Below are 15,386 nucleotides of genomic sequence, written 5' to 3'. Positions count from 1 at the left end.
TGAAAGTTGTCTTGCAATCTCTCTTTAAAAGAAATTTTATTAGTAAAGCTTGAAAACACTTTTTAGAAAATGACATAATATTAAATATTAATTGCAATTATAATATGGCAGTAGGTCTGTAGATTCTTAAATGTGGGTAAATCTGGGGGCAATTTCTTAATATTTATCTTTAAAGGGGGTCTGGTAACCTGTACAGTAAAAGCAATGAACAGTAGCCTTTAAACACATGGCATACATTATCCAGTCACAGCCTATGAACCCTAATTCTCTAATTAATGTATTAGAAAGATCTCTGTATTTAGGGACACAAGGAATTCTCATACCAGATCCTGGAGCTGATTCTTCTCTTTTCCTGTTCTCTATTTCTGAAAGGGATCAGGTACAGAAAAGTACTGACTCAGGGGGAACTGTCACTATTTTAGAGCTGCTGCTACATCTCCCTGTTCTGTGTTTAACGTGGATTTCAATCCTGCCAGTTACACAGCCAAGTGTTTATTGGCATGGTCAAGCATTTCCTATTATAACCTACGGAAATCTATGCTAATTGTGCTGCTGAACTCATCTACTGTATTGATTCTGGACATAGACCTTCTAACTTAAAGGGTTATGAATCGAGGTTATTAGGACCAGAACTTTTGAAGATCTTTTTACAGAAAATGTGAAGTTTCCCTCAATATAAATGATACAAATTGTGAGTTTTCTGTTCATTTGTTTTCTAGGATAGGATTCTTGAATTTAAAAATATATATTCTCACTTTTTAAATGTATTTGATTTCCCCTCTGAGAAGTAACTGTATTCTAAGAAGCATGAATCTGTTTCCCCATATAGGCATATTTTGCTTCAGAAACCTAGAATTAGGTTTAAATTTAAATTTTTACATGCATTAGCCCTCTATTTTTAAGCAGCAGAAATATTTAAGAGAGAAATGAGGCCAACAGAACACCGCCTGTATGGAGATTTTTGTGTCCTGTATTTGGAAGCACTGTAACCTGTTCTGTGCAAGCCGTAAGCCAAACAAGCACATGGGGGACATTCATCTTTGTAAGACAGACACAGAAAGCATGTGATAGTTACTGTTCTTTTAAATTTGACAGTGGAAGACAGTCTTATATTTCCTGCTACATTCATAGGCATATGATGATGTATGAGCTTGTAACAGAAACAAACTCTAATACATTGGTAGTTCTTCTGTCTCTAAACAGCAAAGGAGACTCTTCTTTGTAAGGTGATGGAGGTTAATTGCGTGTGTTTAGGAAGAGCTAGCACAGGCTCCCAGCTCTCCAGCTCTCTTTGACAGAATGGCAGAACCAGGTATCCAGCACTATCACAATCACTGTTAAAAGGTAGTAGAATTCACATTCTGTGTAGACTTCTAGATCTGTAGATGTATAGATCTGTATGTGAGTTTATGTCTAGTCTCTTTGTAAACAACAAAGAGAATGAGGTCCTCCACTATTCATTTCCACAGCAGGATCTTAAACAGGCTAGATAAACTTGTCCAGATCTGTTCTCCCTTGGGATGAGATGGATAGTTTTCTTGCAGTGCCACTCCACTTATTACAGGCATACAGTATGCCTGATTTGGGTGCAGATGTCTACCTTGCAGGTACCTTCCACCCAGCCCATATCTCCCTTTCATAACTACAACTTTCTGCTAAGATGGATGAATGTCTTATGTTTTGTTTCACCAAGAGTATGTGGCCGTTCTTTTAAATTAATCTTTTGCTACCTTGGAAGAAGAGCAGAAATTTGAGAAGAATAAGGGAAAAAAGCAGGGACTAGAGATGTATTTATACTTTTAACGATAATTTGAATTTGCATGGAGCCTTTAAGATGAGTGTTTAACAATTATTAGAGCCTTGCAATCACATGATATACCTGGGAGACTAATAAATATAATGACTGTACACTCATGAGATCTATGAATTCTCAAAGCTCTGAAGTGTTTGAGTATGTGTAGCCGACTGATCCAGCGTTAACATCCAGCGTTGGCTTAAATGTGTTGCTCAAGGCCACAGTGACTCAATTATTACAGAAATGAAACCCAGGAGAAAAAGGCTACTAGCCCTTTGGGTACTGTGGAGGTAGGTGTCCAGGTCTTTCAAATGTCTTTTTCCTCTTGGGACCCTTACTAAGATCAAAGTGGTTTAAAACACAACGCGAAGGAACTAAGTTAGTCATTTTTCTAACACCAGATGCTTTCACAGTAAGATAACAGCAAGCAGTTTTATGAGTTATATAAACACCCATCATGTAAACTGAGCTTTTTAAGCCATGAAAGTATATTAACCATGGAAAAATGTATCTTTTTCTGTTTCCTACACATTTTTGTTAGATTAGAAGTGAGGGAGCTTCTCCCGGTGCCATTAGCAAATAGTTCTTCATCCCTATGATGGTGTTTTCTGCTCTCTGTCATGGCTTATATTCCTTATGGGGGAAGCCTTAAGATTTTGTTCTTAACAAATGTATACTATCCAATTGCAATGACATTTACATATTGTGCAGATGTGAAAAAAATTACCTGCATACTGTGAATTGGAATTTCCATCAAAGCATCTGTTTTGTCTCTACATCCTTGAGGCCTATCGGGTTTGTGAAATTCATGAGTATTTATTTTGCCATGGCTCATGCTGGCCCCAGGATATGAACCCTGAGAATCAGTGTGATGCCAAAATGTTGTCAGCTGCATTATCCAGGCACTACTACTCCAGAAGTTGAGTCTGTCATGGTCCAAATCCCTACATTTTTATTTTTCTTTTCCCACTTATAATGGGTGCACTGTAATGGTGGGATCTTCCCTGGGATATAATTTTGCAACTACCCAGGTCCTTGTTTCAGAACACGAGTAATGAGTGATAGCAGAACTAAATATGGTAGAACTGGTAATATGTAATTTAGGAAGAAAAGTGATTTTAAAACACATTTACTTTAGCACAGTTCATCAGCTGAAGCACTGGAAGGAGCACTGAGTGGTCTCCCAGCCCTGTCTTGGTCTCCAGACCTTATAAGACTTGTTTGTCCTACAGCCTCATCCTATCTACAGCCTGCAATTTATATTTGCACAAAGTTGTTGCTGGGCCTGTGCTATAACTGCTTTCCTAAGTCAACAGCTGCACCCCAGTGCCTTGGAAGGCTGGATTAGAGATGAGTTCTGCAGCTCACACAGTTTCCTTGGGCCTTCCCCAGGGAAGTAAAATAATTGCTTTCCTGCCTCATTCAGGCACTTTCTCCAGCCTCTACTGAGAAAAACATTGGATTTCATTGACTCCTCTTTCTGTCCTTTGGCCACTTGGGCAAAATGGACTACATCTTGATTGCTTTGAATGCTGGCATTGCTGCCTTAAACTCTTTTTTATTTTCATTTTTTTCTGAAGCAGCAGATCTCAGCATGGAGCAGTTGAGGATCTGCTTTGCCAGGGCTGAAGCACAGAACAGCTTAACACTTCTCACTGGGACACTGCTGGGTTCCCTCTGTTCTTGCAAAGAAAGGTTAAGATCCAATTAAATAAGAAAAGAAAAAAAGTAACGATATTTTTGTCACTCTCTCCATCCAGACAGAAATTTGGGATTTCTAGAACCCCATTCTCTGATAATAAGGATTATGAGAGCAGGAACAGCAGTTTGGGAGATCTGGCATACCTGATGTTTCTTTCATCCTCATAATCTGTGGCCACAGCAGATTTATTGCCCAGCTCCCTGTGAAGAGCTGAGGGGCATTAAATGCTTCTCTCCTGCTGCAGCACCCAGAGCTGAGTCCAGCTGCATCGCCGGGCGTGCAGCTCTGCAGGGCCGCTGGAGGGCAGGGCTGGCGTGGCACACAGGCTGGAAGCTGTTCCCGTGCTCAGGAGCAGCATAGTCCCATATTTTGAGGCCCGTGCTCACTAAATCGACAGTAATATCTTTATTCCTAGGTCTTATTTCATCAGCAGTGAGTAGTGGTCCTTTGACCCTTACTTTCTTCATTTGCAATGTAAAGCAGAACTAAAAGAACGACTTTGCCTACTCCTTTGTTATTTATTTTAAAACATCGGAGCCATTCAGACTGTGATAAAAACCAAAGGAGTCTGTGTCACTATGCCGACAGAGCAGGGATGAATCAGGGAGGGTGTAAGCAGCTCCAAACCCAGCACCCTCTGCCTCAGCACACCCAGCTGCCCGCATGAAATAAGAACTGGAAAAGCAACCGAAAAAACACCCTTCCTCTTAGCTATGAAGGAAGCCAAATCCAGGGCCTGGTGCTAATGAGGACAGTTCCATAAACACAATTGTTGGTAGGAAATGGCCTTATTCGTGCTGTGTGTCAGGGTCAGGAGAGCCAATGTGTCTCTCCGAATTAAATTCACAAAACAATCAGGGCAGCCTCTCATTAATTTTGCAAACCAGATTTGATGCAATTGGGAGATTTTTCACAGTAAATCAGACAGTTCTTACACTGGTGAAGGGTGCTTAAAAAGAAAGTTAAGCTCTGCAGTGAGTTGGGGGAAGGAAAGGGATGAAGGGGTCAAAAGTCAAATCCAGAGCTCTCCTCAGGCTTTTCTGAGCACTGAGGGTGTGATGCATTTCTGACAGCCCCTAGAGAGGCAGCTAGAGGCAATGCCCACTATGAGGAAAAAGGTTTAAAACTTCCATTGAGCCAATAAATGAATAAATAAAACCCTTAATTTCAAACACAGTTCACTTTTACTCAGCAGAAAGAAAAAAAAAAAATATGGTTTTTATCCATGGGGAAGTATGATCTATTGGAGCAGAAGAGAACATGGCAAAAGGGTAAAGAGGACTGTGAGTTATGAGGACAGGGGAACAGAGCCAAAATAAAATTCAGGAAATAAGAGGGTAGGAAAGAAGAAAAACAGAAATAATTGTGGATGGAATGCTGCCTTTTTAATGTAACTTGTAGACTCTTTTTTTTTTTTTTTTAAGGAGAAGAAGAGAAAAGATGTAACCACGTGTTTGAGGTCTATGATAAACAGGCAGTGGAAGGAACTGAACAACACGCAGAGGGGAAAGCTGAAGGTCAACAAATCCCCAAACTTCTCCAGCTCACAGGACAGAAACAAATGGGAGCCCTTGTAGAGGCTGCAGAGAGTGAGGAGTATGTCTCTGCAATGCCAGGAGAGGCAGACCCACCCTTACAGCTGCACAGCATAAGGACTGCAGTTTAGTGGGTGTTTACCTCTCCACCACTGGGCCCAGAAGGAGCAGACCTCGTACTGTTCTGCCATTGGGATGAACCCTAATGTATTTGAGGCCCTGAAGAGGAATTTGTTTTAGAATTCAAAATAATGCATAGAATGTGCCATTCTTCCCAGTCTCTTAGCTGTAGGGAGGCAGGGAAGAGCAGATGTTTCTCTGCCTGCGGTTCTGTTCCCCTTCAGCACACAGGTATGTGTGTGTGCAGGGCTTTAGTCTGCTTGAGCGCATGACACCAGGATGGCTATGTGGCAGTATCTGTGTGATGGCACACTAGTGTTGGCACACATTTGCTTTGTGCAAATCAACACAAGTTTCTGCTGTGCATGCCTTAGGTTTTCTGCAGAGGTTTCTGTGATAGGCAGGGAGTCACAGAGTGGCTGTAGCTGGCAGCCATCTCTGGGGTTGTTGCATTCTGATTTCACTGCTCTGAGTTGCCCAGGACTGTTCCAGTTGTGTTTTGAGCATCTCCAAGGCTCCATAATCTCACCATCACTTTCAAAGTAAAAAAGTTTTTATTATGCTCAGGCTATGTCCCAGTTACCTGCCTGATTTTTGCCTTAGAAATGGATTCCAGGGTCCATCACCTTCCAAGGGTCTGAGGTGGGGCTGAACAACCAGTTATTTCACAGGTTCTCCTTCCTGTCCTTCTTGAAGACTGCAGTGAAATTTGCTCTCTTCCAGTGCTCAGGAGTCTCTCCCAGCATCCATGACCTCACAAAGACAATTGGGAATGGCCTCAAGATGGCACAGCCAGCTCCATCAGCACCCATGGGTGCATCCCATCAGTTTGTTGAAGTGTTCTCTCGTGTGGTCATCTTCCACAGAGACAGAGTCATTTTCGCCCCATACTTGATGTTTTTCAGTTTTTCAGGTGGAAAAAAACTTCTGATATTTGCTACTGGAAAGTTTTAAGTATTTATTCATTCAGATAACAAAAGCATATGTCCAGCCTTATCCAAAGTTTCACTTGGTCTTGTTCACACCATGTTGTCCTTTAATGCAGCCTTGTCTTTCTTCCTTATGGTTTCTCTTGTCCTAAGTATTGGGAGCCAAAAATTGACCTGAAAATAAAGAAATATGATTTTTAGGTCATAGTATTTCTGAGTTACAGTTCACTCAGACACTATAGTCAGTACTGAAAGCTATTAAAAATGAATAAAAGAAAAAGCATGGCCACATCTGCAGCAGCATGTAAATGTTTGCCTTAAATATTTGCATGTGTATTTTTCCATTTCTACATATATATGTCTAGATATGGAATTAATGTTTTTACAATTGAAAATTTCTATTTCCTAATGGTATTTGCATTTCCAATACCATTGTGCTTTTAAAACAGAAATATATTACCTTCTTGTATGGGAACTGCTGAGTCACGGCCTGAACCTCTGATTAATCACCTGAGGTGAGCCTTGAGTCAGCCAGAGGAGCACAGGTGAAGGCAATTCACCTGTGCTGCCGGAAGGGGTGGAGCCAGGCTGCACCCCTCCTGGACCTATTTAAGAGCTGGCTACCAGAGGGGAAGGATCTCTTCTGGAGATCCCCTCTTCTGGTATCTTCTAGTGAGCTCAACCCAAGGGTAAGCTCTTCTACTTATTCTCTTTTGTGATCCTTGTTTGCTTTTGCCTTCCTCTTTTGATTATATTGCAATTATAACATCTTGGTTATACACCTTCTGTTTTCCCAAATAACATGTTGTACAGCACGAAGGGTCTGCTCTCAAATGCCTGATATTTGCCATCTGCATTCCAGAAATAATCTTTGTACTGCAGATGCTTATCAGACATTTGTGAAAACAAGTTTCTCCTCAAGTTGGACTCGATGATCTCTTGAGATCTCTTCTACAATTCTGTTAGAGCTCAAAGTTTTTGCAGCACATACCCATTGGGGTGTATCCATTTTGTGGCTGATGCATAAGAATTGAAAGGCAGAAAAACACAGTTTTGTAATCTAATTTTACCAGTAGGCAAGTTGTCTCCTGCCCTTGTGTAGGCAAGCGCTGCTTAAAGTCTATTAGCACATACTTTAAATTAAGCAGCCTTTAGGTATTTCCTGGATAGGAGTCTGCCTACGATGCTGAGAGGAGATTGTTTCCATTGTGCTGATGGCTTACCGTTCTAGCAAACACATTCTTGACAGCTTTCTGTTGTATCTTTGCTCTTTCCTTGAGTAATTTTGCATGTAAATATTGTATCCGCTTTGTCTCCACGTCAGGATAAAATGAATTTGACACAAGTATTTTAAGCTGGGTCAAGAGGCCAGAGGATAACCCAAAAATGATTAAGAAGAAGATGATTATTCCAAGCTGGAGCCATGTCGTGGAGAGGTGGAATTCTGGCTGAGGGATGCAGTTATTCTTAAACAAAGAGATCTTCAAAAGATCATTCTTTGCAATGTGCTCGTTCATGACAATGATAAGACTATTCTTCTGCACAAGAAAAAGGGGAAAAGAGAGTTGAAGATAGTACTGGTTCTCTCCTTTATAATATTTCTCCTATTGGATATTCACATTTATGGTCTAACTAAGGTCCATTAATGGTCTAATCCATCCAGTGCCTATGAATAACAATATATTTATTAGCTATTTTAAAAATATTTCAAACTGCATTTTCCCCATTTCTCCTGGGGCAATGTCCTACAATTACATTTTTAGTAGCCCTGCCAGAAGAATGTTTAACTGCTCTGGCTGCAGTAGTTTAATTTATTCCCACCCCCATGAATCTGCTCAGATCCTCTGCTGGGGAGACATTCTTTGTGAGTAACGCCATGGAGCAGAACATGCCCATCCCCTTGGCTCAGTATTTGATGAGCAGTGCTTCTGCATCCACCTATATATGTAGCTGTAATGGCAATGGTCCTCTTTCAAGCAAACGTATGAATTACAAAGCCATGAAGAAACTGTCAGCTTATTGGCTCTGCTTCTGCTCCTGCAGCTGCTGAAAATGAAGGGAAAGTTTTCAACACTAAGTTAAAATGAGAAATATAAAGTACAGATAAGTACTTACTTGCTGAGAGAGTCTGAGTTGAATCTCCAGATCTGGTAATTCTTGGAGATGTTTATTCACATAAATGATTAGCCAATAAAACAAATAATCTACTGCAGCAAACAGAAGCCAGACACAAAGATGAATAAATACAGGGAGAAAAAAATGCTGCATCTGTTTTCTCTCCTTCCTTGTGAAGCTGAAAGATGGGATTGTCACGTAATTCTTTCTTTCCTTTTTGTTAAGTGGCAGAAGGCATGGCCTTTGCTGTTGCTTTTGATGCTCATCAAATGTGATGAACCGTTTTGTGATATAAGTATTCTTAAACTTGGCATTATGAGAGCCCACAAAATGTTTGATAAAGAGCACAGCTCCAAAACAAACTAAAAGAATCCCCACTATGGGCAATACTTTCTGGCCTATACAGGGCAATATATTCAGCATAAAAGATATCTGGTTAGCAACTCTCTGTATTTCTTGTTTTGTGTCATTCAGCTCTTGTTTCAGTGTATCATCCGAAATTGAGTAAGATGGTGTAAACTCATGCTTTATTGTCACAGAAAGTGCGTTGGTAGGAAGATTGGCCATCTCGTAAATCCATTTTACAGCCTCAATGTAATATTTTATCAAGTCAAATTTCTCATACTCTAAATGGCAGGTTATGCTGTCTGTCAGAACCTTTAGGTTGTGGAAAATGCTTTGGATGTTGCCAGCTACCACAACACCTGTACCAGCAGTAAGGAGAGCATTCTTTCCCTCCCGCAGCCCACAGGAGAGAAGGAATAGGGCACTGAAGCAGCGCAGGTGCTTGGAGAAGCAAAGAGCGATGGAGAGTGAGACCCAGACGAGGCCACAAAGCAGCAAGAGTCCCGTGGACTGCTGCTCCAAGGAGACATGGATGCTAAGAAAGAGGAGAACGCTTAAGAGGAAGCCAACTGCAGAGCAAATGGCAAAAAGCTGTATCAGGTACTTCCAGCCAAGCCTCCTTTCTGACACAAACACTCCCCAGGCTTTCTGGGCTGCCAAGGCAAATACTCCCATTTTCTTCTGATTGTTGCTGACACTGAACAGGCTCAAACTAAAAAGAAAGGAAAACAAAAATGCTGTTAGATGCGGGGTCACAGTACTGACAACAGGGCATATTTGATTGACAGCTTCACATCATGAGAAATACAGATCCGACTCATGTGGCAGCTGAACTGCCCCAATGAGACCCAAATCTGAATCTCAGTATAGATAGAATCATAGAATCATAGAACAGTTAGAGTTGGAAGGGACCCTTAAAGGTCATTTAGTCCAACTCCCCTGCAATGAGCAGGGACACTTACAGCTAGAGCAGGATGCTCAGAGCCCTGTCCAGCCTGGCCTTGAATGTCTCTGGGGATGGGCATCCAACATCCTCTCTTGGCAACATGTTCCACATATACCAATGTGTAGGGGATGATTATGGGGAGCAGTGAGATGGGGAGAAGAGAGATGGAAAGCAGTGAGATGGGGAACAGTGAGAGATAAGGAAAGAGGATGGAGGGCTTCTCCTTCCGCTGGAGGTAGGTCAGTACAGACCGAGTCTCAGAGGCATTATTCCTTCACTGGGTCTCTCCTGGGACAGCATATTGGCCCACATATATGGTTAACTCTAATTGCTCATTCTTCTCACCTTCTTCTCTGCCTACAGCATGCCCACACTGTAAATTAATTCAATCTGATGGGAGACTGTATTTGCTCCATATTCACATCTTTCCTGCTTCCTTGTAATACATTTTTAGTGCCTTTCTTTCCTAATTTATATGCTTATTAGCCTTTTAACATACTAGAACAAATAAGATACTAATTAAATAAAATAAACTGTTTCAATTTTACCCTGTAATAAGGAACAGTTGCCTTCACAAATACATCCTGAAGATATTACTTTGTCTTTTGTTTAGCTTGAACACAGCAGGTAGCCAGGAACCAAACAATTATTTTATAGACATGCTGTATTTTTCTGGCATTTGACTTTATGAATTCTGCCAGCATTTACTGTGCCATTTTCCCCTTCCTCTCCTTATTACTGTTTACCAGTTTTGTTTTTTTCTGTTGCCATTGGCTGTGAATGCAACAGGAACAGAGGATGAGCAGGGCAGGCAGATCCTCCCCAGTGCTGAAGGATACCCTGAGAAATGCTGAAGACTCTGGGTGCTTCCCAACCCCAGCAAGGATGGGAGATGGGCAGCAACAGAGTGGTCTCAGTCCCTGGCACAGGCTTGGGAAGGCTGCTTCCCTCCAGGGCCTCAGCTGTGAGTAACAGCACATAGTAGCTCTTTCACAGGAGAGAAATTAGTTAATGACTGTCCAGGAAGTGTTCAGCAGATGTATGTAGAAGTCCCCATGTGTTTGGGAAAGTGGTGTAAGCAAAGTGGGGAGAGGAGGCAGCACACAGGAAACCAGGCTCCAGCTTTTCAGGATCTTTAAGCACTGCTGCACATTCTTGTACATCAAAGAGAGGTAACCTTTGGCAGTGAACAGACCTGGAGTTCTGTTCTTGATTTTAGAAGTCATAAAAAATCAACTGCAAAAACTTTTCGCATGTATGTAACATTATGCAAAGATACTGAGAGTATCTGAGTTTTCTTTTACAGCACTGCTGTTCTCAATCAGTCTTGTGTGTTTGTATGCATGGTTGTTGTTCATTCTTGTCAATGTTAAATAGACTTTAGGTAAATGACATAGGAGCCATCCATCGGTTTTTGAAGCCTGTGGCAAACACTCAGGTGTCTGCCTGATGGCTGAAGGTTGGAAAATTTGCACGCATTCCTGACTCCTGCAGAGCCTGTCCCTGATCTCAGCAGTGCCAGGGCTGAGCCGTGACTCAGCACCTCAGCTGGGTGCTCTATTTTCTCCATAGGACATCAGCAGCAGAAGTAAATACTGAGTGCAGGAGAAGCACACAAAGGATGAAAAGTGGAGGCCTAAAAAATTATGGAGACCAAAAATTCTTAAACAGCTGTGAGTGCTTCAGAAGGGAAAATAACCTCCTGGCTCAGAGTTAGAAATACATCAGTGAGCTCAGTGCCTCAGTGAAAGAGGCTAATCCCGTGCTCAAAGACAAACCTTGAGAGCTTTCTGAACTGTTTTCTTTTGAAAACATAAACCACAAAAACTCTCCTAAAGCTGCTGGGCACAGATAGGAATTCTACCAGGAGGGTGACAGGAACAAAACCTTCATTTTATTGCAGTCTGAAGCAAAGCAGTTTTTTCTTCTGTCCCATATCATGTACCGATGTGGCACTGCTACCTTTATTAATGTAGCATAAGGAAAGAATTTGTCTGGAAAAGCAGTTTCTTCTTTTTAAGTGCCAAAGTCTTTCCACCATAGTTTTCTTGTGGCATGCACCACAGAGGGGAGCTGGAAACTGCCTTTGAACCTGGGTTTCCTGCAGAACCCAAGGGGAAACCCTCTATGCCTTAGTTTCCCTTTCTGGGAAGTTCTTAATCAAATCTGGAAATATGATGTTCATCCACCATATGGCATGCTGGCAGGAGTAATTATGAGAACAAATTCTTTCCAGCAAGGAATTTGGTCCATGCTTCTTAAGGCTTGTGATGTACTGAGATTAAGGCAATGTAGTTCAGAGGTATTTGGTACTTAAGTTCATGCTTATGATATTTCAGATATTGCCTACAGATTTGAAATAAGTGGAAAAATAAGTGCATAGCATCGAGCATCCCTAGAAAATGTTTTTCTGGCTCAGCCACAAGCTTTCAGCTAAAGCTGTGTCATTGTTGTATATGCCTATTCACACCATGTATGATTTGTTTCCCTGCCTACCGTGGTTATTTTGTGGTCACTGTCCAAGCAGTATGGTCGTCTTCACTGCTGATTTGACCCTGCCCCAGCCCCTTATTCTGATGAGCAACCAGAGCTCAATTTCCACTATATGGTGGCACCAGGTTTGTCTGAGTTACATCTGCATCAAAACAGGAAGAAGGCTTAAAGATGTGATGGTGTTTGTCAAGCTTTGCTAAATAAGGTTTGTCCCTGCTGTCTGTCTTCATTTATAACTTATATCCACCACCCAAAATATTTCGTGAAAGCTATTAAATTACTAAGTCCCATTACAAATAGCTAAGTTGCACTGCAACAATTAGGCTGCGAGGTGACCTCATTGCAGCCTTTCAGTACCTAAAGGAAGCCTACAAATAGGAGGGGAGTCAACTCTTTGAAAGGGTAGATAATAGCAGGACAAAGGGAAATGGTTTTAAGTTGAGGGAGGGGAGATTTAGGTTGGATGTCAGGGGGAATTTATTCACTGAGAGTGGTGAGGTGCTGGAACAGGCTGCCCAGAGAGGCTGCGGATGCCCCATCCATCCCTGGAGGTGTTCAAGGCCAGATTGGATGGGGCCCTGGGCAGCCTGGTCTAGTATTACATGTGGAGGTTGGTGACCCTGCATGTGGCAGGGGGGTTGGAGATTCGTGATCCTTGAGGTCTCTTCCAACCCAGGCTATTTTGTGATTCTGTGATTCTTTTTCTCACTATAAATTTCAAGGAAACAGTAGCTTCTTCCATTATATTAAGAAAAGAGTTTGCATGGGTGACTCACCCATACATGGTAAATTTAGGTCTGGTTGTAATTCCTAAGCGAGCAATAGCCTGGGTAGAAACAGTTTCAGAAATACTCTCTTGCAAATACAAGGAGCATCCATGTAACTATAGCAGTCATCACAGCAAGTGGCTATGGCAGACCAAATCCCTGAAGACACTGAAGGTGAGGCTGGAGAGGGCTCAGATCAAACCGGTGTAGCTGTGGGTGTCCCTGTTCACTGCACAGGAATTGGACTAGATGACCTCTAAGGTCCCTTCCAAATCAAACAATTCTACGATTCTATGGTTGGCAGTGAAGACACTGCTCTCCACAGGACAGCTTTATTTGAAAGAGCTCAGTAGGAGTGTGGCTGTGCAGACAGCCGTGCCGTGCCCCAATCTCAGAGCACAAGTCACCACAAAAGGGAGAGATCAGGTGGAATGGGAGACTTACACCTCCTTGATGGTAAAGTGTTAGCTACACAGCGCTCTTTGCCTCATAAATCCGATTTGGATTTTACACAGGAATTAGGAAAAAGCGCACAATAAGAACATAAAAACAAATATTTCCTTTTTTGGCAGTGTCAGCAGCCTGCTTTCCCAGCCTGGATGGGCTGGGAAATTCTCTTGCACTGAAATGTAAGAGAATTACTTCCCTTTTTTGGATACCATCAGAAAAATACAATGATAAACTAGTCTTAGCAAGAGACAAAAATACAAGAGGTCGTCTCACATTACTTCCCTTGTTAATGCAGGGCATTCAGCAAAGAAATAGAAGTCCAATCAAAAATCCATCAAGATGGATGGAACTACCTCAGGGTTTCCTTAGTAGCCTGCCATTTCTTGTGTTCACATTCTTAGCTTCTAACTGCAGGAGGAAGGAGAGTAAATCATATTTTACACAACAAACACAGGTGAGGATTTAAAGACATTTGAAATATTAAATGTGTACACTTAGGAATTTGAAAGAGTAAAAAACACAGCCACAGAAATACAATAACGTACAAAAAAAAGGGCCCCATCAAAAAGCATAACAACACAAGTAAAAAATCATAACTGATCAAGATCTCTTTTTCTTCTTTTAAACACTGGATCAGGAAAATTATGAACTTTGTGAGATATCATCAGGTCTTTAAGATGCTACGAATTGGTTAAATGTGATCTAACACCAGATGTCAAAACTGCAATATTCACATACGAGCTACCTGTGTCAATGTCAGTGAGAAGCACAGCTTTCCAGAGCCAAACTTTAGACCTGATTTAGAAGCCCATGCTAGTGTGACATGAATTGCATCCTATGAGAGCTTCTTCCCTATATTTACTACAAAAAGCCTCCAGACTGCTCAGAGACAGCTATTTAAAGTCAGCTGTATCAAATATTCTATGTTTCTCCTTTGTAAGCACGGGTACTTGTTGGCTGAGCTGAGTGCTCAGAACAGGACATAGCACATATTGCAAGCAACTGTAGAATCTGGGCAGCTACAGAAAGAACAACAAGTTTGAAGTCATGCTTTCTCAAGGATGTTGCTGTGGACAGTTTGGAGGACTTGATGCAGCAGACCCACAGACGTGTTTCTCTTAAAGCAAAGGCAGGAATGGGGGCACAGTTTCAGAAAATAAAACGGTAGCTTTCCTATTGAAAGAAAACAACTCTAGAAAATACCACTGTCAAGGAGGGCTACACAGTCCCTTCCCCTGTATTTTACATCTCTGTATTATAGGCAGAGCCTAGCTCTATGCTGTTTACAAACCTTAGGAATAGGCCATCCAATCAGTAAGGTGGAAACAACTAACTTAAAGCAAGTTCTTTTACCTTAGAAGAACTAACCCCCTCCATCTTTACTATCCACCATTACTTGATACTATCCTGAAGTATTACTTACAGACCTTCCTGTAAAGTGCATGAAGGATCTTCTAAGAGCCGTGCTTCTTGCTTTTGGTGAGGAACCGGGATGGGTTCTAACAAAAAATAACATGAGTAATTTCTTTTCCATACCCTCCCTCGATGAGTCAAGCATACCACAATTTTGAAACTACTCTACTTTTGACTAAGATTCATAAGGAAGTAACTTATGCACGAGAACGAATATAGTATATAATTTGCAAGTGCCAGTTTCCACCTTTTTTTTCTGGCAGAGTAATAGATAGCAGCAAATGAGTTCTGGTCCCAGATTTCAATGTCTTAAAATTATGTCAAATAATTCCTTAGGTCTGGAACATCTCAGCTATTTTGGTGCTTCCCATTGAAACTTGCAGCAATTCAGTGCCCAGAGAACTTTGAAGCTCTAAGTATTTTTACTCTAGAAATGTTCTTATAGAGACCTTTATAAATATTGTGCCCCCAGCACAAGAAGGATATGCAGCAGGTGCAGCAGCTCCAGAGGCGGCCATGAAGATGAGCCTAGGGCTGGAGCACCTTTCCTCTGAAAACAAGTTGAGGGAGCTGAGGTTGTTCACCCTGGAGAAGGCTCCAGTGAGACCTCATTGAGGCTTTCTAGTACTTGAACAGAGCTAATAAACAGGAGGGATTTTTTTACAGGGTCTGAAACTGACAGGACAAGAGTGAATGGTTTTAAACTAAAAGAGGAGAGATTTAGGTTAAATGTTGCAGGGGAGTTTTGCACTCAGAGGGAGCACAGGCTGACCAGA

General features: G+C 41.7%; 1 protein-coding gene across 1 annotated transcript; it reads right to left on the bottom strand.

The window, feature by feature from the left end:
* Positions 1-4,812: 4,812 nt before the first annotated feature.
* LOC122179093 (dendrocyte expressed seven transmembrane protein) lies at positions 4,813-14,680 on the bottom strand. The gene is made up of 4 exons (XM_042869758.1): positions 14,625-14,680; positions 8,197-9,253; positions 7,305-7,619; positions 4,813-6,255 (listed from the first exon to the last, which is right to left on the bottom strand). The coding sequence occupies exons 1-4, from the start codon at positions 14,639-14,641 to the stop codon at positions 6,172-6,174; spliced, it is 1,473 nt and encodes a 490-aa protein (XP_042725692.1). The 5' UTR covers positions 14,642-14,680; the 3' UTR covers positions 4,813-6,171.
* Between the last annotated feature and the right edge of the window lie 706 nt (positions 14,681-15,386).

The sequence above is a fragment of the Lagopus leucura genome, unplaced genomic scaffold, assembly GCF_019238085.1.
Source record: "Lagopus leucura isolate 7727_CA_CO unplaced genomic scaffold, USGS_WTPT01 Super-Scaffold_100002, whole genome shotgun sequence".
Classification (NCBI taxonomy): Eukaryota; Metazoa; Chordata; class Aves; order Galliformes; family Phasianidae; genus Lagopus; species Lagopus leucura.
Note: the sequence above shows the minus strand (reverse complement) of the source record. Positions and strands in the feature narration are given on the sequence as shown.

Excerpts from the sequence above, each read along its gene's own strand:
- LOC122179093 (XM_042869758.1), bottom strand. Across the intron at positions 7,620-8,196 it reads AACTCAGACTCTCTCAGCAA|AAGAATAGTCTTATCATTGT; the intron begins GTAAGTACTTAT and ends TTTCTTGTGCAG. Across the intron at positions 6,256-7,304 it reads AGAATGTGTTTGCTAGAACG|GTCAATTTTTGGCTCCCAAT; the intron begins GTAAGCCATCAG and ends CTTTATTTTCAG.